The 26,270-nt window shown below is 37.9% G+C and overlaps 2 protein-coding genes across 8 annotated transcripts; one reads left to right on the top strand and one right to left on the bottom strand.

The window, feature by feature from the left end:
* Positions 1–548: 548 nt before the first annotated feature.
* On the bottom strand, positions 549–23,068 carry KIAA0753 (KIAA0753 ortholog). 7 transcript variants are annotated; one of them, XM_040532491.1, is made up of 17 exons: positions 22,938–23,068; positions 21,933–22,168; positions 21,072–21,219; positions 19,264–19,370; positions 18,926–18,988; positions 17,894–18,109; positions 16,513–16,711; positions 14,812–15,041; positions 13,518–13,687; positions 12,031–12,147; positions 9,455–9,544; positions 9,130–9,217; positions 7,595–7,765; positions 6,488–6,563; positions 4,723–4,843; positions 4,323–4,547; positions 552–2,336 (listed from the first exon to the last, which is right to left on the bottom strand). In XM_040532491.1, exons 2-17 carry the CDS (start codon positions 22,020–22,022, stop codon positions 2,219–2,221), a joined length of 2,229 nt encoding a protein of 742 aa, XP_040388425.1. In that variant the 5' UTR covers positions 22,023–22,168; positions 22,938–23,068; the 3' UTR covers positions 552–2,218. The 7 variants fall into 7 exon arrangements, with proteins under 7 accessions (XP_040388427.1, XP_040388425.1, XP_040388426.1 ...); XM_040532492.1 differs by having other exon boundaries at positions 7,595–7,762; XM_040532488.1 differs by having other exon boundaries at positions 553–2,336; positions 20,607–21,219.
* On the top strand, positions 22,838–25,702 carry TXNDC17 (thioredoxin domain containing 17). The gene is made up of 4 exons (XM_040532497.1): positions 22,838–23,304; positions 24,230–24,311; positions 24,619–24,694; positions 25,398–25,702. Exons 1-4 carry the CDS (start codon positions 23,163–23,165, stop codon positions 25,464–25,466), a joined length of 369 nt encoding a protein of 122 aa, XP_040388431.1. The 5' UTR covers positions 22,838–23,162; the 3' UTR covers positions 25,467–25,702.
* Positions 25,703–26,270: the final 568 nt, after the last annotated feature.

Here is a 26,270-nt window from a genome sequence, read left to right as displayed (position 1 = left end):
TCAGATGCATGTCTGCTTTAAATAAAAGCTATGGATTCAGATGCATGTCTGCTTCAAATAAGAGCCCAGTCAGTTAACATGGCTCATTAGATGCACAGTTAACACCTGCAATGGGGTATGAAGTTGCACATTTCAGCCCCATATATAGTCTCTATCAACCTAACTGTGACAAGAATTATGCACATGTAAAATGTTTATTCAGCTTATTCTGATTTGTCCCTTCGAAATAATGATATGCAGTCAATTTTATCAACATGAAGCCCTACAAAATTTTTCAGGGTAGAAACTTCCTAAATTGTCTAGTTCATATTTGTAAATAATGCAGCACAAAATCCATTAATTAAATTCTTAGGAAGGACTGAAGAGTATGAAATCAAGGTTCCTACCTAAGGCCTTCGCTCTCCACAGATCTCTACTTAAAGAAAGCACCTAAAAACCACAAAATCTCATCCACAATAAAAGTTCACTTTGGCATCATCAGTCAGAGGATATCACTCACAGCACCATGGGATTTAAGAGATAAAACATATTTACTTTGACAGACAATCATGTTACATTGAGGCGTATGGTAGTCTGACTCTTGTAAAGCTGCCGTGTACTCCCTTGAATGTTGGGTGCTGACCATTCCAAATGGGTTCAGATGGAAGTTGTCTTAAATTAAAAATATGCTCAGTCCTATGAAACAAGTGTTGTTTATTAAAAAGTAAAATAACTTGACAATATTTTCACAAGCATACATGCAGATACAGACAGATACTACATCTTTACTATTTTGGTTTTAAAAATAGGCTTCTCTCTATAATCTTAGAAATAAAAAGGTAGTGTTTTAAATTAATCACACATCAGCAAAGTGACACATCAGCAATAACATTTACATCATTACATTCGATGTAAATTTCAAGTGAACAAAAACAGTAAAACAGGCCTCAAAATTAGTTATTTTAAAAATATATGCTCAAACGAGAGGAAATAAAAATAATCTTAGAAGGTTAAAATTGTTCTCTAAGAGGTTGAACACTATTTCAGAAAATAAATTTGTCAAAGGAAACAGACTGACATGTTGGTTTTTGCTCCAGGATTGAGCTCGTATTTCCCCAAAATAGTACTATAAATCTTACTCATCGCTAACTCCAGACATAACCCAAACTAGTACACTGATTATCTGAAACTAAAAAATTAATTTAATATTGCATAAATGACAATGGTTCATTTATTTTGTTCTTGATTTCAATGAGACAGTGAAAACTAAGGGCCATGGGGCTGGATCACTAAATGCTGGATTTAGATAATACTTTAGGCTAATATAAGAAAAAAAAAAAAAAAAAAGAAAATCTCCATCATGTGCTTCTCTTGAAAGGTTTGATCTGCCAGTGTATAATGTATTAGTGATACACTGAAACAACCAGGAGAAGTTTCGGAACTTAATTCAGAAGTTCATTGCAAGAGCCCAAGCAGGCTGTGCACAGCCACCGAAAAGAGTTTACATCTACTTAATGCTGTGCGAAGAAAATCCTTCCTTTAGATTGCCACATCCCCAAAAGAACTAATTCTACTACATATACTCACTGGTAGTCAGACAACATCTTTATTATAGGATACCAAAAGTCCTAAAGAGCAAACCCAACAGCTTTTACTCTTGACTTTTCCATCTGGGCTCAATTATGAATATTTTTTCCAACGCAACTATCAGATATATCCAATACATTTTACTGACAAGAATAAACTAAAACCCATAACTCCTTTGAGAGGTTAGGTAAGTCAGATTCTGTCCATTGAAAGAAAACTGAGGCGCAGTGCAGCTAAGTCCGTGTCACAGATTGAACTCAGTGCCTCCTCACAGTATTTTATTCTCATCAGCAGATCACACATAAAAATGGATGAAGTAATCACAGGTATACAAATGGATCAGTATACCTATCAAAATATATAAGCTTCACCTGTAACAGTTTACTTCATTCTGTTGAAACACTAGCCAAAAAAAAAATACAAACACCAGTCCTGATAAACCCAGCATGAGTCTGAAAAGGAAAACATTATGACTGTGGTTTTATAGGAACCTGACATGAATCCTTGTTGGACTTAATTCATTTGGCGAACAGAATCTCACAGTCAAAAACCAACCAACCAACCAACCAAAAAACACATAGAAAATTAGATCATTTGGTAAGACAGACTGTGGCAGATGTTGCATTTGATAATGGGGCAGACTTGAAAGCACTTACTGTGCTGGCTGCAAAAATTCTGACGTGAACACAGCTTCTGCATAATCCTCACAAACATCCTGCAGCTCTGCTGCCACATCACATAGGGCTTCTTCTGTTAGTTCTTCTGCAAGACTGAGGGAGAAGGAGAGGAAAAAAAAAGACTCAGAAGATCAGATTTCAAATTTCAGTCATTCATTCCATTGATATATATGCTCTAATTTTAAAAGAACAATACTCATATTTTTTTTTCTTTCTACTGCCTAGATTAGGAAGAGATTCCACTACCACAGAAAAGTTATGTAGTAATATGTGTTGTATAAGATAGTCTAAATTCTTTCCTCAGTCTGCTTCATAGCAAAGGATAAATACTTCAGGCTTAGAGGTGTTAACAGATCTCTGTTGCTTCCTTTTTCAAACTATCAGATACTAATCCTGCTTTGGGAGTACGACAAAATACTACTGTGCTCATCCAAAGGCCGTTGAAGTAAATGGGAAGCTTCTTACTGATTTTAGCTGCTACCGAATCACGCCTTACTGAGAACAATAGAATTTCAGGAAAAGTGAGATGAGAAATTTCCATTTTCAGAGATCGCTGGACCACAGTTGATGTCACAGAAAGGAAAATTATTTTAGTGCAAGAATACAGTTATTTACTGGTCTCTTGAAAACGTATCTTCAGAGTTCTGCAAATATTCTAAAATATCATAAAGTTAGCGTATCCAAGACCTTTTTAGCACAGTATGGGCATATTTCTTTTAAACATTTTGTAATACTTATACAGCAAGATTTATAATGCCCTCTTGTGGTAAAAGTCAATGAAACATCTTGGATATCAGATTACATTTGTAGTTTGATTTCAAGTAACATGCATCATAGGCAAAAGGCAGCAGTGGAATTCAGCTGTCAGAAGGGAAGATTCACTCCCATTTAATCCATGTGCCAGTCCCAAGAAGGAGCTGGTCTTTGAACTATCTATCCTCAATAGATGATTTCTGAAATAAATAATACGAATTTAAAACAAATTTAAAATGATTTGTAGAAAATCACTCAAGAAATGTGCAAGGAATGAAAACCAGTGATATCATTTAGTTGCTGTACCTCTTATTGAACAATTGAAACACTTTTTCAACTGTGAATGCAAGGTGGGTATTCCATCTTTCACTGACGTGTTTGTTTAACAAACACTGAATGAATGTGAAACATTTTTTCTTTGCCAAGAAATGAACAGCAATGTTTATTTCTTCTTCACCTCTTCTATTTCTACTAAGGGATGGTAAACCACCTATGTCATTCTTCTCATAGTGAGCTCCACGAAAGTGTCAAAATTTGTGGAACAGGAAGCACTGAAATCTGCACTAAGGCCACTGGTCTCTTTAAGACTATCTATTGTTGTTCCATGAAACACTAACTTCATAATCCCACACCACAAAGATTAAAGATTGCACAATAATTCCTAGTACTTTATTTCTTTCTTACTTAAAAAAAAAAGTTGATTCTGTTTTCCTTCAGTTTACCTGTTGATACTACTGACTTAATGAATGGACAAATGCAACTACCTCCTTCTATCTTTAGATAAAACATCATGTTGTGTTCTGTGATACAATGAAAATGTCATGTTTAAGGCATTTTCAGAGTATGCTCACCAGCTAGATCTTTTACAAGGCCTCCCTACAGACTCATTCATGAATTCATTGTAGAAACGGATGAGGAAAGCTGTATGGACAATTCTTTGCTGAGTTTTCTATAGCAATAGAATACCAATTTTTGCAAAATGAGGTCAAGTTAAAATTGACAATTTTCCCTTCCACCGATTTAGACTTCCAAACGTAATTTACCTTATATTTCACACAGTTGCTCTGGTGGTAACACCATACAAAGATGTGAAAAATAATCACCTCTCCAGGACATTCTGCTTCCACATCCTTTAATTTTCTCCAAGTACCTTAAAAATCCATGAACACCAAGTACCAGTGGAAAAACAGTCCAATAGCTGACTGCTTCTGGTTTTCAATGTGGAATTTAAATGGCCCCTTCCCCACTCCCTTCCTAAATAAGGATAGGAAAAACTGTTCATCAGCCTATACATTCACTTCCAAAATACATGGATAGTTCATATACCTCTCAGCAATCTGCCATGGATTGAAACCACCTACTGCCTCATGAAAAATGAGCTTTAGGTGATGTTCATATCTGCTGTTATAATCCTTGATGCTCTGGAGCATATCCTTTGTAACAGGGAGAGAAATATAGCACTCCTTCTGTAGAGAATTCTGAGTCAAGGGATCCAGAATATCATTTCCAGTCGGCAATTTCTCCTTTGCTTCTTCGTTTTCATCAGTGTCACTGGAAATATACAATAGTCATTAAATCAGAACTAGATTTCCAATTATCTTTTTGAAAGATCAGAATATCTCTTTAAATAGGAACCATAATTTCCTGCAATAAAAACGCTATAATGAAGATGCACAGCATAAATGCACCACAGTTTCTTTCATGTAGGGCCAAATATTCTACTTACTTGTCATCAAAAAGTTTTTCAATTAAAATGTCTGTTTCTCGCTCTACGTGCTGGGTTAATTTGGTTATGTGAATTGGATGAGGAGATGTAGGTATTTTAGCTGTTAATGCACTTTGTTGATCTAGAAGGAAGAAAATAACATTAAAAATGTTTTATTTGGAAAAGGAAAAACTACAATTAATGCATTTAAGACTTCATAAAAACTTTTGCTTACTTTATAAGCAAATCCTTCAGGTAAGTGAAGTACTGAAGCTGACAACCCCCTAAAATGTAAACTCAAGAGAGGATTTCCAAGAACTTGGTGTATTAAAGCTGAGCATTTTAGAAATCCCACCTTTAATATAGTTTGTTGTATCAGTGGATACTTCTAGAGAAGAGAGAAAATACCACTTGAAAACAAATGTAGGCTATTGAGCTTGGCAACATATGGAAAAAATGCAACAAGATTTGGACTGTCTTCACCTGCCTTATTGTGAGACTTCTACCTGCTTTAAAACAACGTGGTTCCATTAAAGTCGGTATGTGATCAGAGCCTCACCTTGGTAAATTGGTGTAGCTTCATTGTACTCAATCAAATAGTAGGATAAAGAACAAAGGTGTGCAGGGCAAACAACAAGAAAAGTTGTCTTTATTAGCATGTCACTGTGGCAAACAATACTAAGATGTGCAGGTTTATGTATGGGAAATATCAGCTATTGTTTGGAATGCTAGCTTTCACTAATGAACAACTTTCTCCTAACATTAGGGTCTCTCTCATTTAAAAAAAAAAAAAAAAAGATCTGATGTAAAGTTAGGTATTATCTTTAGTCTGGAGGACTTTAAATTCCTCTACTTATTTTCCATCCAATAAAAACAAGCAGGTAAAATATGATTAATCTTAACTGGAAGCATCTGAGTTGTATTATTTTTTTTTAAGAATTAAATACTTATTGCTAAAACACATTGGATAATGAATTCTGTTCAAAAAAATCCAATTTTAAAAGAATTAAACTCGCATGTATGCTGGCAAGACCTAAAAACAGTATCAGCATCACTTGAAAGGAATAAGGAAAGAGAGAAAACCTTCTAAGCTTAATTAAATAATTTAATACTGCCTTCTGCATGCTGCCTTCCAGACTAACCACTATATTAAAACTTAACTAACACTTACACTTGAACTTAAGTCATGTAAACTGATGATTTATTAAAGTACAGAAAAGAAAATGGGAGACACAAAAGCGTAACAAAAAAAAGAGTGAAGTGGTTTTAGGAAACCTCAAACTTAGAAAGTAAACTAACTTTCTTCTAGAGTAGAATCAAATAGCTCACAGATGAATTGCAGTGTACATAATTCAGTTATAGACTGTAGAATATCATCTCCACTGCACTAAAATCACTACCTACAATTTGGTAGAAAAGAAAATATCTAAGTTAAGGAACGACAAGTGCCTAGAAAGGGACAGCAACATTCAAACTTAACATGGTGATTGGTAGTATGTGTTAAAGATTCAGCCAAGTTGCAGTAGCAGTCCTTTGCATACAAATACAAACCCAACAAAGGCAAACAGAAAATGACAGGCTTTTTACAGAAGAGACCTCTCCTCTTTTAAAAACTGATTTTAGAACTGTATTTCAGAAACACTCCTCTCAAAGGAGCACCTATAATCAAAAATATGTCTGTATAGTGCTATTTGATCACACATAATCTAATAATTTTGATTTCAAAACATCTGAATTTAAAGTTACAGATTACAGGAAAAACAAGCTGCACTGAAAAAACACTTACCCATTTCCTGGGCCCAGAACTTTGAATCACTATACACAATCTGGGTGAATCTCCTGCATACAGCCGCCTGGTATCTCTGTTTTTAAAAAACACAAAAGTAATGAATCAACACATACTTAACAGTTCAGCTGTAGCAGTTATCACTCGATAGGAAAGCAGGTCACAATCAAAGTAAGATTATTTCTCACAGTTAATATAACACAGAAAAGGGGTGGAGGGGTGAAATCACAGATGATAAATATTGTTCATTCAAAATGCCATACCAGAAGACTCAACAAGTTGCCACTACCATAGCAGCTCCTCCCATTTCAGATCAACAGCACTTAAAAAAAAATAATGATGGGCCCTCATACCCTTCCTGACTTACTGAAAGTGAATTCATATGTATGCTTAAGCGCCTCATATAGATACTGCACAATGTAAACTTCATGCTTCCGATTTATAAATAGATCTGTAGAAGTCAATGGCACGAAACTCAGTAGTTCTAATTTAGGAAAGATTTTACTGAACAGGAAATTCTGAAATGAGACGAGAACCAAAAATTCTGGAAAAGCTTATTAAAGAAAAGTTAAAAAAATAAATTAAAAAAAATAAGCAACGTATGAGAAAGATCAAAGCAAGTAAATGACGAACTATATTTACATAGCAAGATGGATAATTAACTGCATTTATCTGACCTCCACATATTCCCCTGGAATACTTCTGATCACCGCTACGTTTTCTTGAGAAGCTTATGCTACTGGAATATTAGGATCACGTAAAAAAAAATAAATCACTGATGTTCACTTTCCAACTTGTGAGATAATCAACTACATTATCACCATACAGATTCTGATTCTTCTGCTCACATATGATGATCTAAGCCACAAGAGCTTTGTGGTTGTAAGCAAACTCAGGTCTACCAACTCTAAAGCTAGCAATAAGACCATTAGGCTAAACATCCTTCTATTCTTACACAATTTTTTGCTGAAGTGGAAACTTCTTCCAAGTCTTCCATTTCATACACAGATCCAGTCAGATCTTGCTTAATTGATACTGATATTATAATTTATGGTCAATAAACAAGAAATTGGCACTATTGAGACCAACCAAGAGATAAAAACTTACTTCAATTTCTTCCATTCTTTGCAACATTGTCTCTAGACTAGGACTGTCAGCCATGAACTCCTCAGCCTGGAGTTTCTTCTGCTGCTCCGTATTCCAGAGTTCTTGAGCAGTATCTTCTAAAAGATCATCCAATACCTTCTCACTCAGGATATCTGCATTTGCTGCAACCTGCTAAAACAAAAAAAAAAAGCAAAAATCACACAGCTGAGAGAAAGAGATAAAGAGAGAGAGATTCAGGAAAAAAAGAATGTTTATATGTCTAACATTTCTTGTAGCAGCTCATGGTAATAATCTAAATGTCATAATCTAAACGTCATTTCAACTTTTTCTTTTAATGAAAATCCAAATAATTTCCTGTATTTTTTTCCCCACTCACACAATAAGCCAAATCAATAAAGACAGCTTGGTATGTTCCTAACAATAAAATCATTGAATACGGGTAAAGCTTGCTACATAACTTCATTCCTAAACTGGGGCACCACAGGTTCAGAAATCACCCAGGATTCAAGAAAGTAAAGTGAAGGCCCTCACTTACAAAAACAGTACACGCACATTTAACTGAACATACAGGAAAAGTCCCACAGCAGCTCCAGGAAGTAATGAGTACATAAAGAGAAATACATAGCAGGTAAACCTAGGCCAAAGCTGTAGGTTTCAGTTGTGTACGATTTTACCAGTTAGCCATGCTATGACATCACTATTCATGTACCTGTACGATTTTACATGAAAACATTTTTTCCCCCTCCATCAACTTCATGCATTCAAGACACATCAGACTCAACATATTAAAAATAAACGTTAGAAACAGGTTTCCCACTGTTTCATAATGCACATAGTAAAAATAACAAAATACTTCAGAAGGCATGTGTGCCCACACAGTGACGTTGTTTTAAAGATGTATGCTATTCCAGTGGAAATGGCTAAGTTCAAGAAAACATTGTTACTTTTTTAGATGTATTCTGCCACATGTCAAAGATAAAAATTCATCATAAATTTCAAACACCTTTACTCTATAACATATAGATAGAATAAGCGTTCTCAGCTGCATGAGTTGAAAGATGGTTTACAAAAAAAGAATACTTCAGGTGACAGTTTGTTTCCAAGGAGAGATTGATCTGCTAACAAAACATAAATCTACTCATGATAATCGAGCTGTCTGTATTTTTAGTCATAAATATTACTAGTCAAAATACATTTAGTCATTACATATGGTATTGTATAAATTATTAAAATAATCTTATCAAGTCCAGTCATGGATAGTGTAGAACTTTTTTGACTATATACTACTTGACAGGAAACTACCAAAAAAAAGATAAAAATAATTAATGCAGTTTTGCCAAACTTGGTTAAAATAACTCAAGACCCACATACTGAAATGGAAAAACATTTGTCAAATGTCCAGAACCATAGTGACTACATAAATCATTTTAGATGTTTCTCTCTCAAACTGCTTACTTGCACTGTTGAAAAGAAATTTTGTATTGTCCCTTTACACATGTATCCTTCAAATACTGCCATGAGCTTGAAAGTACTACCTGTGCCCTATCCAACAGAGGTTCTATGCGTTTCTGTACTGCTTTCTCAACTTTGTCTACGTACTGGGTTGGAGAAGCACCTTGCGACCTGCACACACACACACACACAAAAAGACAAAAACAAAAAACAACTAAATGACGATGTCATTCTGAAACTTGGTATGAAAATAATAATTTAAAAATATTTAAAAAAAAACAAACATAAACACATCAATCCACTTTTTCTGTAAGTGGGAAGATTGGAAGTTTTTAATATTAGTAGGGGGAATTAGGGGAAAGCCATATCAGATCTGATATTTATTAACTCTTCAAAGCAAGTCATTACCTTAACTTTTTTATTTTTTCCATTTCTCCTTTGCTGAGGTCAGTTAGAACCTTCATTCTTCTTGAAGTTCCTGCTTCAAGCCATGCTAGTCTTCAAAAATAAAACAATAATATACAGAGGGTTACAAAATGCACATTTTTACAACTGGAGAATGAAGTCATCTGATTCTGGACATTAGGTTAGAAAATGCTGAAAAAACTTTAGAGAGAAAAGTAATACTGACTTTAAGATGGTATAAGTCAGGAAATTCATTTGAGAACAAGGGATCTTCATTTCTGCCTCTGCTACTGGCAAACAGGCAACTTCATGGCTGACCACAAATACTGCCTTGATAGACAAGCTCCTCATCTTACAATACACACTTCCCACTACAGATGCAACGTCTGGATCTGCTGGTTTCAAATATCAGAAACGGCAGTTTCAAGGCAAACTAAACCTGGGTAGCCCTGGTCAACAGGATGCTGAATATGATTTTAAATAAACAAACCTAGACTATATTACTGACTAGGTCAAAAACATGTATTTTGCTCTGATGGAACTGACTTTTTTTCTCAATGCTGTACTGCGATAGTAGGTCAATCACATTTAAAAAACAGAGAACGTTTAGCTGGAAATATTCATGCAAAATATAACAACAAACTGGCACTTTAAAAAACATAGGAGAAGTAATTAATGAAGTTAGTTTCACAACTAAGAACAAAATCTTGGGCAATGGAAGGAATATAGGTTGCTTCTCTGTTGCAATTCTAATAGTTCAAAACAACTTCTATGAAACAGAAAGCTTTCTACACACAAAAACATTAGTAAGGGAGTCAAGTTATGCACATAAAATGATTAGCCTTTTTTCAAATATTTTTCCTGTACCTTCAACAGTGCAGTGCCCAAATGCCTATCCTCATCATGACTGTGATCTAATTTTATTTTTTTGTTAGATCTATGATCTACAACTATGATCTAATAGCTATCAATGAAGCACGGTGGGACAAATCACACAAATGGAACATTGGAATGGAGGGCTAAAAGCTTTACAGGAGAGATAGCCAAGCAGGGAAAGGTGAGGGCATTGCCCTCTATGTTAAGAAACGGATAGATTGTGAAGAGTTGCCTCTGAGAAACAGCCAAGAGCAGGTTGAGAGCCTGTGGGTAAAAATTAAGGACTAGACCAACAAAGGACACCTTGTGGTTGGGGTCTACACTGCAGGCCAACCGATCAAGGGGAGCCCACTGATGAAGCCTTCTTGCTCCAACTACAAGAAACATCACACTCACAGGCTCTCATCCTCCTGCGGGATTTCAACCTCCCGGATGTTTGCTGGGAAAGCTATGTGGCAGGCAGTAAGCAAACCAGGAGAACCCTGGAGTGCGCTGAGGACAACTTCCTCATTCAGGTATTAGACAAGCCAACTAGAGGAGAAGTGTTACTGGACCTGGTGCTCACCGATGCAGAAGAACTCATTGAAGAGGCTAAGACTGGAGAAAGCTTGGGCTGCAGTGACCATGAGTTGAGTTTGTGATCTCAAGGGATACAGGCCTCGCTAAGAGCAAAGTCAGGACCCTGAACTTTAGAAGAGCAAACTTCCAGCTGTTCAAACAGAGAATTAGTGGATGAGATCCCGTGAGACACGGTCCCTAGGGACAGAGGAGCTGATCAGAACTGGCAACTCTTTAAGGATATTTTCCTTAGAGCACAAGAGCTCCCTATTCCTGTATGTAATAAACCAAGCAGGGAAGGCAGGAAACTGACATGGCTGAACAATGACCTTCTGGTCAAACTTAAGCAAACGAAGGAAATGCACAGACAGTGGAAACAGGGCCATGTGCCCTGACAAAACTAAACTTAGCAAGGGATGCAAAAAATAATAGGGGATTCTACAGGTACATTGGCTGCAAAAGAAAGACCAAGAAGAATGTACTGCCTCTGACAAACGATGACGGTGAACTGATAACAACTGACATACAGAAGGTTGAGGTACTTAACTTCTTTGCCTCGGTCTTCACTAGTGGTCAGGCCTTCCACATCTCTAGGTGGGGGCTGGGGAAGCAGAGCCCCTTCCACTCTAATCGAAGAACAAGTTTGGGACTTCCTGATGCAGCTTAACAACTGCAAGTCTATGGGGCCTGGTAACATGCATCCCGGGGTCCTGAGGGAACTGGCTGATGTACTCATGAAGCCACTCTTAATCATATTTGAAAAATCATGGCAGTCAGGTAAAGTCCCTGGTGACTTAAAAAAGGGAAACATCACTCCCATTTTCAAAATGGGTAGAAAGGAAGACCCAGTGAACTACAGACCGGTGAGCCTCACCTCTGTGCCTGGCAAGATCATGGAATGAATGAAAAAGCAAGCTTCATCTCATTAAACTGAGGGGACTTCATAGTTCCACATGAAGGGACGTGAAATAACTTAATCATCTGCAACTCAGTTTAGCCTTCACTAGCCTGGCCTTGATTCAACCCTTGCCTAACTACACAAAACACTGGCTATTTACCCTCAGAATCAAACCAGCTCCAAACAAGAAAAAAAAAAAGAAACAGAAAAAATACTTAGTGTTTCCAATTGGAATATTTATGCCAACCTGAGAGCTTCTTTTTCCATGAACCCTAGTCTTCTTTCTTCTGTATTCCCTTTCTGCAAAGCTGAATGCTTATGAATGAGCTTCTTGGAACTTGCAGTCCTGGATATCCTGTGAGCACTGTCAATGGTGGGAAAACACTAATGGCACAAAATACTATTTTCACAGCAAACATAATTATTGCACTAACCTTTGCTCAAATTATGCCCTTCAGACCATATTTAAGCTCTCAATGGGTAACTCTTCTGATCTTAATTGGCTGAATTAGAGGCATAAAACTAAGCCCGTGTAAATGCAATGGTGGAAACATAAAGAGGAGGTCAATATGACATGTTTGGTAACGTTCACACTGAATTTCCTCCCTAGTCCTGCAAACGATCTTCCTAAGAGGTGTTGACAGGAGGATGTAGGGTCTAGCTATTTCCAGGTGTTTTAATTATTTCATCACCACATTATCTGTTTTTATTTTTTATTTCTTAAAATATCTTAGAAGGAAGAGGGCAAATGATAAAAAACATATTACTATGAGGAGACTTCCCTCCAGCATATAAGAACTAATTGGAACAGCCTTTCACTAATAACTCAATACTAATAATTATTTCAGATAACTCCATCCAATAAAAAGATCACTTTTAAAAGACACGTTCAGCCAATGTTGATTGAGATTTTTTCCCCTGATCTAATTCTTTTAGCATTTATCCCTGAGCATTTTTCCACAGTGAAATAACCCTGAACACATTACTACAAATAATATTAAATGTGCACATCAGAAACGCTTACTTTTCTGACAGCAGGATTAATAAGTCTGATGTACTACAGATCAGAGATACATGCCTAAAACAAAAATAAAGCCCCTAAAAACTTTCTTGTAGTGGTGCCATTTACAAAAGGCTTACAGGCTATATATATTCTCTGATCAGTAACACATTTTGATATGATCACATTACTCCCCACACAGAAGGCACTACTAGGAACTATCCATTTAGATGAATAATTAATTTCATGACACTTTAAGGAACATACTGCTGTTGCTTTTACCTCTGTTAGTTTGAATTGAAATTAGCTTATGAGCTTGAAAACCATTATGGCAGGACCAACAGATACAAACAGCATAACAACATATTTTTTAGAGGAGAACTAACCTGATCAGAGCCAGACCACAAGCACCAACATGGCATATGAACATCCATTCTGCATGCTATGTACACCGTCAGTGCGCAGCATAGTTGCCTGCACAGTTTCAGCCTGTGACTCCCAGACAATATCGGGACGTAATCCAGGAAAAAGCATAAGGCAATGGCTTTTCCCAGGCTGTATGAATAAGGTCACTTTATGCTGAGCGATAAAAGAATACAACTATCTGGTTGTGAGATATACTGTGCCACTTGCCTTCATGCTCTGAGAGCCAGACCCAATCTATCCTATTTACTGGTACACATACAGCAACATTTCCACAGAAAAGTAAGGTTAACACTAGACTGTGAACATACCGTTTCGGTGAAGCAGGTGGAGATGTAGGGTTTGGAGGCACCCAGGGTATTCTGCTCTCCTTAACAAGTCGTTTATTCTCTTTTAGCTGAAAAGCTATAGTTGTCTCTTGAAATTGGGCATGCTTTCCTTGAGGCTGTACCTGCCTTGGTTTTAGAGGTTTAAGCATTCCCTTAAAATTAACACAATCATATTAAAAACATGCATCTTCTGTTGTTCACTTTTGAAAGTATTTTGTATTCTGCTTCAGAATTTGTCTTGAAGTCAGGTATGCTGGCTTTATTGCATAGTTAACATGTGTGGAGGTTTTACAACTGATTTAAAGGGAAGTACAACTGTGCCCAAACAGAACGTGCTTAATTCTGCAAATACAGTTTTTGCAAGTAGCTCTAATTCGTCCACTGTTGCTTTTCAAGGGGGAAAAGCTTCTGTGGACTTTTTCATAATTAGACTCTATGTTAACTCTGAGTAAATCCAAATAGAAGATTTCCAAGGTAACATGCCTCTCAGCAATAAAACTCTAATATTGCCGTATCTGCATTTGTGGCAAAGACATTCAGACTAGTCCCTTCAGTATGAATTACTGAAATGTTTAGCCTTCCTGCTTACAGTTCTCACTGATATGGCAAGCAGTAAAATAGTTACATATGCATAAATCCATGTTACTAATACCAGAACTGGTTTTTCAAGCTGAAGGTGATATTTAGAGGAAGAAAAAAAAATACAAAAAACGAACTATTCACAAAATTTAGCACTTGAAAATAGTTTTTAAACAACTCATTTGTTTGCAACGCAGAAGCCTCCTGCTGACTGGAGGAAGGATTTATCAGAAACCAGAATTTGTCTTGCATAGTTTTATAATTTCTATAATCAATGAAGAAAATCTGCCTAAATTATATCCTCCAAACGTTAGCACAACACTACCACGGAAGGCATCAGAGGATGACCAATAAGGGGAAAATACTTAATCTTTAATTCCAAGTTGAAAAATAACCATGTTAATTTCAAAAATGAAACTAGTTTTGGGCAAATATTTTTCCTTGTTCATTCTGTTACTCATTGTTCCTAGTTGTACAGTGCATTTTTAATGAGCAATAACATTACTTTCAAAAAACATTTGATAAAATAAAAACACCAGAAATAATACAGGCACATGACAGAATTTATCCCCCTATGTCTCTGAGCTCAGAATAAAAAAAAAATGGGGAAGTACACAGCTTGACTGTGCCTTACAATAAATAACAAATGCCGGGGACAAGTTGAAGAGAGCATAAAATTCTTTTATCACTTCCATACCTGTGATTTTGCAGGTAATATCACGTCTTTCTTTTTCAAAGGGCCACTTTCAAGGATGAGATCCTTTTTTACAGCTCTAGATCTCAACTGTGAATCTATACTTCCTTTTAAAATGGCATTTCTCTCTGGAGTAGGTAGATCATTTTCTTCTTGGAATTTATTGTGCAATATATGAGCATGACTGTTCATCTTCTGAACTGCTGAAATATTTGTAACACGTTGACGTTTATCTGTATCAAAAATAAAAAAGAAATTTTCAACTGTAAGTTCAAAGGGGCAAGAATCATGTTTATGTCTACATTTGACATTTCTGTTGTGCTAGGTATACCTAATCACAAAATTCAAAGCTTTACCATAATTCAAAAAAATCAAAATTAAAAACAAACAAACAAACAAAAAACCGACTTGTATTTCCTGCCAACTATTAAGTAAACTGGCTTATTACATTGTTTCATTGAACAGGAAATTTTGTTTTGTGTGTGTGTATATCTATGTATACATGAAAATATACACACATTCTCTATATACATACACACACATGCAATCATTTGAAAGCCTTTGAACAGTCATTGCTATATGAGGTCTAGGCAGTGATTTTTAAAAAAGCAACGTATTTTTGGCCACAAGATACATGAAAAACAAAAAATGCTTGTCAATATACTCTCTCTCTGGACTGCCAAAAAAAATTCATTTCATAGTCGTCTTCTCCTCCTTAACTTTACTCTTCTAGTAAAAAGCAGCATAATGTATTTGAGAGACACCCCATATAAGAATAATCACAGAATCATCTAGGTTGGAAGGGACCTTCAAGATCACTTAGTCCAACCTCTGACCTAACACTAACAAGTCCTCCACTAAACCATATCACATAAGGTCAATTACAGAGGCTATATAATAATGTAGTAATCTATAATGGTTTTCATGAGGTGGCAAAATATGTCAGTTAGTAACCTTATTTCAAAAGATGGTGAGAAAGAATAAAGCTCATTTAATATCATATATGAGGTAAATGAACAATAAAGGAAACCAATTCCCAAAGGTTGCACGGCCATCTAATAGTGAAAAGCAAAGACTTCTATCAGTGAAAAACAAAGACAACTATCAATGTGTCTCTAGGTACTGAAAGTGTGACTGAAGTGCAGAAGGGATGAATTCATTGTCAAGAACAAAATAAAGCCATGCCTCTCAAAACTCCTCAAAGGTAGAGAAACTGCACAAACTAATGAAACTGAGCCAAAGCTTCAGTATGCTATTCATTGTTAAAAGTCCTATAAACAATGATAGTTTTTTTGGAGACTTGCTAACAGTCAATGGCTCTGCATGTCAAAAGAATATATTTATACAGTCTTTTCCATGTAGGCATTTGGATATGTTCTTTATGCACCATTAAAGTTAACTTCTATACTGTCATTTAGGTATACACTGAATAAAAGCAATCCAAGCATAGCCCACTGTAAAAGAAATGGACGTAATAAGAATATGAAGACAATATGATTAGAAAGAGGCATATAAACCTGCAGGCCCATCATCTCATGGGAACTGCTGAAAAAAATGTCTACCAAGGCTATGTGTATCTGATGACTACATATGGACTGTTATACACATCTGTCCAGCAGTATGTAACATACTACAAAATTGAACTCCAGATGGTAAGCTAACTGATAAAGTTTATTTAAAAATGAAATATAAGCCAATCGAGACCTCTGGAAGCTGGAAATTTTCTAGGTTCTTGTCCATGTTTTTCCTTTAAGATGAGAGACTTTTTTTCTCCTTTTGGAGATGTCACTTGCTTTCTGTCTGGAGATGTCTCAGTGTTCACTGGAGATTTGTGCTGAGATGCTGTAAGACATTTCTTTGATTTTCTGGCTGCTTGTTTCTTTTCCAGCAATGAATCCAGATCCTGCATGAAATATTTATAATTTTAATTACTCTCTCAGTAAACCCTATGAGATAATGAAGAATGAAGAGAAGCAAATTAAAGAGAACCTAAATAATTGGAACTTTTTAGTGTGGCTTTGTTTTTGTTTGTTTGTTTTCTTGTTGGTGTTTTTTTTTTTTTGTAGTGACTATACTTGATAGCTTGATCATGCAGAAGCATCTTTGTGTAACGTGGAAAAGGTTTGCTTTTTTTTATTTACAGAAAACTTTAGCAAATTATCTGTTTACAGCATATTCAAACAGAAATGGACACAAAGCCTACAGATAGTAAGAACACCCACATGACTAGGATAAGACAGACAAACACTTCTTCCAACGACAAGTCCAATCTTAATTCTACCTCCCGTCCTTTTCCAAGGCAATTTTAACTTGCTGTTAATGTGCTAATAAGCAGTTCAAAACAAAAATAATAACACAGCTCTTACAGTTAGAACAATATTTAAGTTAAATAAAATATCTTGTGGCTATTGTATCAGCTATTTTTATTCAAATGAATTAAATATTGGTTTCATAATAGTTCAGGTTATGCAGGTTCTTACTTAAAAAAAATCCTGGTAGTTAGAAACTGCATCAGGAAATGCAAATCAGAACTTTTCTATTATACCAACATGTTCTAAAACATCAGATATCACCAAAAGTCATTTGAAGGGCACAGAGCTTCAGTATCTCTTGTAGCTACAATTTTATCTTCTGCCTAGATAATTCTGCAGCCATGACTGTATGAGGCAGAGCCTCTACTAGTCCTGATGACTAAAGCATGCACTGCAAAACAATCGACACGTAATGTACACCAATACATCAAATGCAATTCTTTCAATCCTGAAAATGGCAAATGAATCAGAAATTGGTGTTCTGTTACCACTATCACTACCAGTTTTCATTCTACCAGGACAGCCAATAAAGATAGGAAAAGCATTAACATGAACTACCACAGGTAGCTTCCGTGAATAGGATGCAACTTTATTAAGACCACCATTATTTTATGAACATTAGCAACATGCTAATATATTAGGAAAATGGCCTTTAAAAAAAAAAAAGACAATATAGATATTCTGCAATTTCATGAAGACACGATATAGCTTACACAGTCTTTTATTTCACTATTTCTCTTCTTCTTTAGCAGAAACAAAATGCTTATTCCTACCTCAATTTGCAGCAAAATATCTATGATAATGTCAGAAACTGAAGAATCCACTTCTAGTTTGGCAGAACAAAGAGACAGCTGTCGAATGAGACTGCCCAGTTCCTTGTAGTGGGTAGGAATAAGTTGCTCTGTTTGATCAGTAAACTGATTGGCAAATGCCTGCAAGGCTCGTATAGCTCCTCTGTGTGCTGCTGCCAATCTGGATACTGCTTGAGACTGAAAAAATGAAAAATAAATGCTTTAACAGCTATAATTTCTATGAATACGGACATAGAAACACTCAAGACTTGGGATAATTCTTCTGGAGATGAGGCCATTTTTGAAACAGAACAAAACAGGTGTTTATACAACCTACTAAAGGTACTACACAGCAGTCCACATATCAAGAATCATGCTAGTGTCAGCTAAAATAGCATGGTTGTAACACTTTATGATGTTTCTACTATTCCATGCCTAGAGAGTCATAGGCTTGGCCCCAATGTACAACAGCACGACTGTAGAACATTCTACCTCTCACAGAATTTGTGTTAGTGAAAAAAATACAGGTGATGGAAAAGCACGAGAGAACCATGAGACAATACTCGTGGAACAGCAGGAATGATCGCAGCACTATCTTTCTGAAAGATAATGGATAGGCAAGAAAATCAGAAAAGATGGCTGATAAGAATGAGTAACATGAACAGGAAGTCAAAAGTAATAGTCAAGAGTAGAACACAATGTTATTCAGAAAAGGAAACAGAATGAAGGAGGAATTAGAAGCAACATTAAAGCACAAGACCAACAGCCTTCTCCTCTACAGTCTACTGCAGGCAGGCAAGAACTGAGGAGGAGAGGGAAGCAGCAAAGGCAGCATGAAACCAAGTAAGACATATCTCTTTAAGAATAGAATGAAAGGTGCCAAGCACAAGGAAAATCTTCCTTCTAGAGAGAATTCAGATGTACCTTAGACAAGGTGACATTTGGCAAACTGAATTAACCAAGAAGCTTTCTGTCAGTGAGTGACTGACAGCCTAAAGGATAATTCCATCTTACCTTTTTAGTGTGTTTGATTTCATGAGGACTCAGTTTCTCTAAATCATCCTGAATTTCTTTTACCTGTTTATCAAGAAAGGAGAGGGAGTAGGGAAAGTCAGTTAGAATTAGCTCTATGTCTATAAATGAACAATAAATCTTCACTGTAACATCTGAGTTAAAATCCATACTTTCCAATAGCTCATATCTCTAACCCGTCACGAGAAATTAGTCACCATTTCAGATCCAAACTAGAATGCCATGGAAATACAGACATATCCTGATCAAGTTCTCCTGTTTCAGTCCATTTCTGTCAAATTCATCATAATAAACATCCCAATTTGAAATGCTGGTTGTACCTGTTGCTGGAGTACATACAGCATCCGAGCTGACCGTGAAGCTTGTTTCTGTCTTCGAGTGCAAACCTGTTGCTCTTCATCACGATTTAAAATTTCTTCATCTCTCTCTAAAAAGCATGAAATGCAAAGTTATATATCTTAATTTAATCTGTGAAAACCCTGTTTAAGCCAAATGAATGAGCATAGCTTAGCAATAAGCCTCTTTCATGCAGGGCTCCCCTGAGCAGTAACGCAAGCTAGTTACTTTAATGCTACATCATATATCTACTTAGCATTTGACTAAATATTCTCATACAATATAGCTTATCAGATATAGTTTAGAAAATAACTCATGACTCCTTAATCTTATGACAAACTTGCAGGTAAAACACTCAGAGTTAGGAATGTTTAAACCACCAGATAGTTATTATAAAGGGACCAATACAATGTGTAGTGGAGTCTGGGTGGGATGGAGTTAGTTTTCTTCTTAGGAGCATATACGGTGCTGTTTTGGATTGACTAAAACAGTGCTGATAACACAACAGTGTTTTGACTTTTGCTGAGGAACACTAGCACAGTGCCAAAGCTTTCTCTTTTTTCCAATTCTGACCACAAGTTAGTAAGCTGGGTGCAAGAAGTTTGGAGGGGACACAGCTGGAACAGCTGAACCAAACTGACCAAAGGGGATATTCCGTGCCATATAATGTCATGCTCAGCAATTAAAAAAAAAAAAAAAGCTGTTTTGGTGGAAACAAAATTTTTTCCTTTTCTTCTTCATTTTTCCTCCACTTACTAAATTACCTTTACCTCAATGCATGAATTTTCTTACTTTTGCTCCTCCAGTTCTCTCCCCTGTCCTGCTGGAGGAGGGAATGAGCATAAATGCTGCTAACTGGAGTTACCTCACAACACAGCGTCAGGAAGGACGCTAATCATGATACTGCATAATTATAAATTAGGTGAGTCAGACTTGTGAAATGACATGTTATCAACTGTTGGCCCATTTCTTATCACTGCTCAGGACGCAGTTAATTATGATACTGTTTTTTGCAGTCTGAAGATCGAGCCAATAGATCTACACCAATATCTTTCACCCAACTTATTAAATAGCCTATGCTGTCATTGCAGGTTGGACTGGAACTCACTACAAACACTCAAATACATTAAACCTTATTATTGCCTAAGCTGGCTAGCCATTCTAGCTTTTTTCTATTTAAAGTATATCTCAAAAATTCCAAACTAAACACAGATTGTAATCCAAGCCAATAAACAAACAAATGAAAAAAAAAAAAAGAGAGAGAGAGAAGAACAAATTAACCAACTATCATATATTTATATAAAGTAATTACTGTTCAGTCTTACACCTTTTTTAATCAGTTCTTCTATTTTCTGGATACAACTTCTCAATTCCTTTTGTAGCCGTTGGATTTCCTGCCTACTTTTATCTTCTTTTTTGTTAACATTTGGCTTGGGGTCTGGTCTCATGTTATGAGCAGGTAAAGAGCCCAGAACAGCTGGTGTTAGCTTTCCCTCACTTGGTGTGTAGAGATAAACTTTTGCACCAGAAGCGGTAGTCTCCACACTGGAAGACTGACCAAGTTTCCCTTGATATTTCAACTCAGTTTGAGACTTCAGCACACTTTTCTTTTCTGGACTTTCAAACACTTTATTCTTCTGCTGCTGTGACTTCTGAGTCAACAATGATTTATTGACAGCATCTCCTAATACTTTCTGTTTCACTTGCTCTTCAAGATGTTTTCGTTTTATGTCCCTTTTGGCTAGCTGAATGGCCAGTTTTAGTCTCTCTTCAGATATTATTGAAAACTTGCCAGAGCTTTTGATGCTGGAGTTGTCACTTCCAGATAGATTTCTCTGATCCTTGGATGACTTCAGTTTTTCTATTATAATTGGACAGGGGTTAGAGAATCTGAGAGCCAAGTTCTCTGGAACTGCAGGAACATTTCTGTTAAACTGGAGCTGTTGCAAAGCGTAAACAGAAACTGATGTTATGGAGAACACTCTACATGGGTGATGCATCTCTAGTGTACAACAGTAAGGAAAACAAATCTTCATTCATATTAGAATGCATTCTGTCATGATGGTACTTCAACACATGAAAGGAGCCCCTCCACTCAGATAATTGCCAGTGTTCAAAATTATTTTGAATTAAGCACATAGATCTTGTAAATAACATTATGTACTTATCTGCACCCTAGTATGGGCACCCACAATGAAAAGTCTGCTCCAAAATGACTGGGTAATGGACAATGCCATTATAAAAATTTTAAAGAGTTCTGACAACGAAATTAATGTTATAACAATTAAAATTAATAATATAAATTGCTCTTATTATATCACACTGATTTAAGTCAGCCATTATTAAACTTATAAATTATGAAGGAGGTGTACGGAGAAGAAGAAATGGAAAACTAAACTACAGTAACAGAATAAAGTTTCTAGGTTCTGTTACCATGTGGTAAAGCAAAGGCTAAGGCAGGTAAATAGTATTTAAAGGCATAATTTCTGTTCTATACAGAAGAGAAGTGTGATGATCATGTATGACAGCATCATGAAAGCAAGTATGAAGATTTGACAGTCGCTCCAGTCTCAGGAAGTGTGTCATGATTATCTTTTTTGTAATGATCACAAATGAAAAGCAGTTCAGCATTGCTGCAAAAGTCAAACAATACCTGAGTTTGTAAAGTCTTTCCTTCATTCCTGTATAGCTGGGTAGTGGATGCAAACGGAGCACCAGACAAAGATGGTTTGCTTGGTCCCATCACACTGACTTGATGCTGAAAACTGAGTTATTTATTTTTTGCTTACTATTACAGCTATGAGGATAACTGTAATTATAGACAAGTTATATGTTATTTCTGCTTCTCAAAGGGAATCCTGGGTGTGATGTGAATAACAGAGAACCAATCTGAGGAGACACAGAGAAATAGTAAATATATCATGTGCATTTATACAGGTGGTACACAGAATGGGAAGAATATTCCTACTGTTTAATGTGAAACTTACAGTTTATATCCGCCTTTACACACGCCCAGGGAGAGCTGAGGAGCACCTTTACAGGCTCTGAGGCTCACACTATGATTCATAAGAACACTGCAGAACTTTTATAGCTATTACTTACCCTAAAAAGAAACATTGTACTGTGAAAGTATGAAAATTGACCAGCAGGATAGACTAAGGCAGTGGTTATGACAGCAGGGCCCATACGTTTGTGTCAAAGAAACACTGATCAAGGGCACACTCACAAAGGATTCAAAATAGAAGTGATGCGCAGAGATTATCAGAAAATTTTATCTCTTTCATTTGACTTCGAGAATTGAAAAACGAGGACGATCTAGCGTCTAACGCTGTTGCTTCTTTCTTTAGCGACTGAATTAGGGACTTCGCCTCTGCTCCTTAACCCAGACCGCGTATTTCTTTCCTGTTTTCGCGCAACTCGAGAGCCCCGACGCTTGTGTGACCGCGCCCGTCCGGAGGTTTGGGTCGAGACGCGTGGGCACGAGGAGGGCTCCCCGCGGCGCGGGGCGGAGCGGGGCGGGGCGGAGCGGAGCAGCGCGACCTCCCGCCCGCCTCCCAGGGACGAGCGGCGGGACGCGGCGAGCTGCCCCAGCCGCCCCCGCGCCCCAGCCCGCCAGACACAGCCCGCAGCGGCCCAGCTCCCTCCGCCGCGCCCTCACCTCACGGCACGCCCTAGGGCGGGCGGGCGAGACCAGCGCCGGCGGGAAGCCCCGCGACGCCCCGTGCGCATCGGCTGAGCCCGGGCCCCGGCCTACCGCGGTCGCGGTTCAAACCCGCTGCCGGCAACCGCCGCCGCAGAGGCCGTCGGGAAGCGGCGCGGCACTACGGCGTCCGGGGCGGGCCGCGCTCTCGGCCGCTCGCAGCTGCCGCCTGCTGCGGGCGCCATGGGCTGGGAGGAAAAGCAGGTCCGCGGGTACAGCGAGTTTGTGCAGACAGCGCAGCGCTACCACGGCCGGCCCATCTTCGCGCTCTTCTGCGGCGACAAAGATGCCGAGGGCAGGAGCTGGTGCCCGGACTGCGTGACGGGTGAGGCCGGGCGGGCACCCCGCGGCCCCCGGGGGCCGTGGCAGCGCGGGCGTGGCGCCGGGGGGCGGCCTCCTCCCCTCGGCCCTCGTGGGGCTGGTGCCGGCCGGGATGCGCCTGCCCGCAGGCGCTCGCGATCGCTCCGGATTGTCTGAAGCGGCCGGAGCGGCCCTGGCTGCCCTCCCTGGGGTGCACGTGCGGGGGCGCCCAGCAGGTCCCGGTGCGGAGCTGTCGAGGGGCGTTCAGACAGCCCGAGTCCGCATCCTGCTCCGCGAGGCAGCTGGGAGGGGTTCGGGTCCCAAGCTCTAGCTGCGGATAACACCATGGTGAACCCAACTGGCACTGCAGGCCGACGCGACTGGTAGCAGGCCAAAGCTGCTGCTTCAGAAACAAGCTGTCTGTGCTGGTCTCGGATTTGCCGGCCATCCCATGGAATAGTGTGTAACGTTATATGCTGTTGCATAGAGACTGGTATGAAGGATAGCTTTTTATCTGTCTTAGCAAACAATTTGATGTGAATCTTACGATCAGTTAATTCACCTCTGCTTCACATATCAAAAAGTAGAGATGACTCACCAGTGCCCAGCACTAGAATGTGAAGGCAGCTTCTCAGAATGCATTACAGTGAATTTTATGGATCATATATGCCAGATTACATATGACAACCACTTACTGCTGTTCTGCTCTTATCCAGAGAAGACACTAATTAATTGTCTAGCTTGTTAAAGTTGAAATTGGCATTTTTGCAAAGGCCATTCCCTTTATTGTTGAACATCTAAGTTCTGCAAAGCTGGTGGATAACCAGATGAAACAGAATACAGATCTCTGCCTGAAACAAAGTGTTTATTAGCAACCTTGCTGGTTGTACTAGATCCATGTGATTCTATAGCACACTATTAACTACAAACATTTAAAAATTACTCTCTAGCTGAACCAGTTGTGAGGAAGGAACTTCATAACATGCCTGATGAGTCTGTGTTCATCTACTGCCTAGTAGGAGACAGAGCCTAGTAAGTAACTGTTTTAATGTCAACAACTGGTATTACCTTGCCACGTAAACCCACTACATGCTGTTCCTAGACTAGAGGTTAACTAACCTGTTGAAACTAATGACTGACTGTCCTGTTGTGAGTGTGGAGGTCTACACCATCCATAAAGTGTGTAACTATCTGCATGCTTGTTCTAAAGAGGAAGCTGGGGAGGTGGGAGGTAAAGATCTTCAAATCATCCTTTTGAAGTAATTTTAACAGATTAATTTCAAACTGCATTTTTAACACATTTTTACAAGTTGTGTTTAACTACCATCTTCCTGAACAGCTGGAAAGATCCTAACAATGAATTCAGGAAGAATCTGAAACTAACAGGAGTGCCTACACTACTTAAATATGGAACAGTAAGTGATATATTGTATCGTATGGATCTACATGCATCCAACTGGGAAACTGGCAGGGGCTTATGGCTATAAATGAGTTTGCTGTCCATGTTTTCTGATACCCTCTCTCTTGTTTTAAGGGAACAGACAGTTAGGAACATCTCTTTGGCTCCCATCCATTCACTCTTCCTAGCTCTAATAGTTCCTTGAGAGAGAACCGATCTGCTTTTTGTAGAATATTCTCTGTAATAAAGAAAATATATACACGTAGCACGTAGTGGTTTAGGGGTAGGTTAAGTTCTTAGCAATGTGGTGTTAGCTTCCTAATGTACGGCTCCTAAAATTTTAAGAAATCTAAATGCTGAATTATGCGAGTGGAACAGGATCGTGTATGGTGTATTTCTCACTGAAATACACTACAGCTCTCACTCCTGTAAACTCTTTTGCTTTATAGTTGAGGGCATTAAACACGTCACACCAAGTATTAACTTGTACACATTCTTTAACTTAACAATTATTTTCTCAGGAATGACTCTTCCCAGATCAGAAAACCCTCAGGCATTTTTCAGTTATCCTTACATTGCTCACTCTATCCTCCATCCCAACTCACACTTGCCATGTAACAAAAAACAATTGCTGTAGTATGGCTAGTATTATGTGCGAATAGCTCTAGTCTAGAACAGATTTTTAATTGCTCCTAAAACATCTTAACTTCCTTTTTCAGCCTCAGAAGCTGGTTGAAGAAGAATGTTTTAAAGCAGAGCTTGTGCGTATGTTGTTTACTGAAGACTAAATCCTCCAGTAGCCAATCATTTACGAAGATGTTCATCTCATTATTTTCATTGTCCTTTCAAGGAATCCTTTCCTGTCATGCCCTCCTATCCCTCCCCCCCCGCCACAACGACCATGGTTAATTAATTCCAATTAGTTGAGGTAAATGTCATTATATTCTAAGTTCAAATCTTCCACTAAAGTCTTGCAACAAAAAAATGTATCTTTCTTGTTGAAATAAACTTGAATTTGCAAGCAGTCTCTTTTCAAAGGAGCTGAGTTCATGTTATAAACCAAAAGAACAGCCTACATTCATTGAAGAGTGAGACTTAATTGCCAAGTTATACTTTTAATAGTGAGTAACTGTGTATTGGGGGGGTGGGGGGCAGGAGAAACAGAAAAAAAATTTTCTTCCTAAAACTGATTTTATGCAGCTACTGAAGCTCTTACAGTAAATTTTCAATACTAAAGATGTTTAATAGTTTATCTGTTCAGCCTAAGCTAAAGGCTACCAGTCTGGTTCTGATCACGTCACAGTACCTCCTCCTACATGAACATGAAATATAACATGAATACAGCATGAACACAATCTAAATCATGAAAATTAAACCCCTGGCATCTGCCACAATCTGTATTCTTACAAAAAACTATACAAGAATAAATGACAAATGCTTCTCCAGATGTGCATTTACACCTTTTTTGTAACACAAATTGTTTTCAGTACACATACTGTAGAAAAGAGTCTAAGAGCATCCTATATTTCACTGGAAGAAAACCAAGATTAAAGTAAGCTGAGTTTAGAGGAATAGATACAGCTACAGCCTAT

This window comes from Cygnus olor, chromosome 20 (assembly GCF_009769625.2).
Source record: "Cygnus olor isolate bCygOlo1 chromosome 20, bCygOlo1.pri.v2, whole genome shotgun sequence".
Taxonomy (NCBI): domain Eukaryota; kingdom Metazoa; phylum Chordata; class Aves; order Anseriformes; family Anatidae; genus Cygnus; species Cygnus olor.
This window is presented reverse-complemented; position numbering and strand designations above follow the sequence as displayed.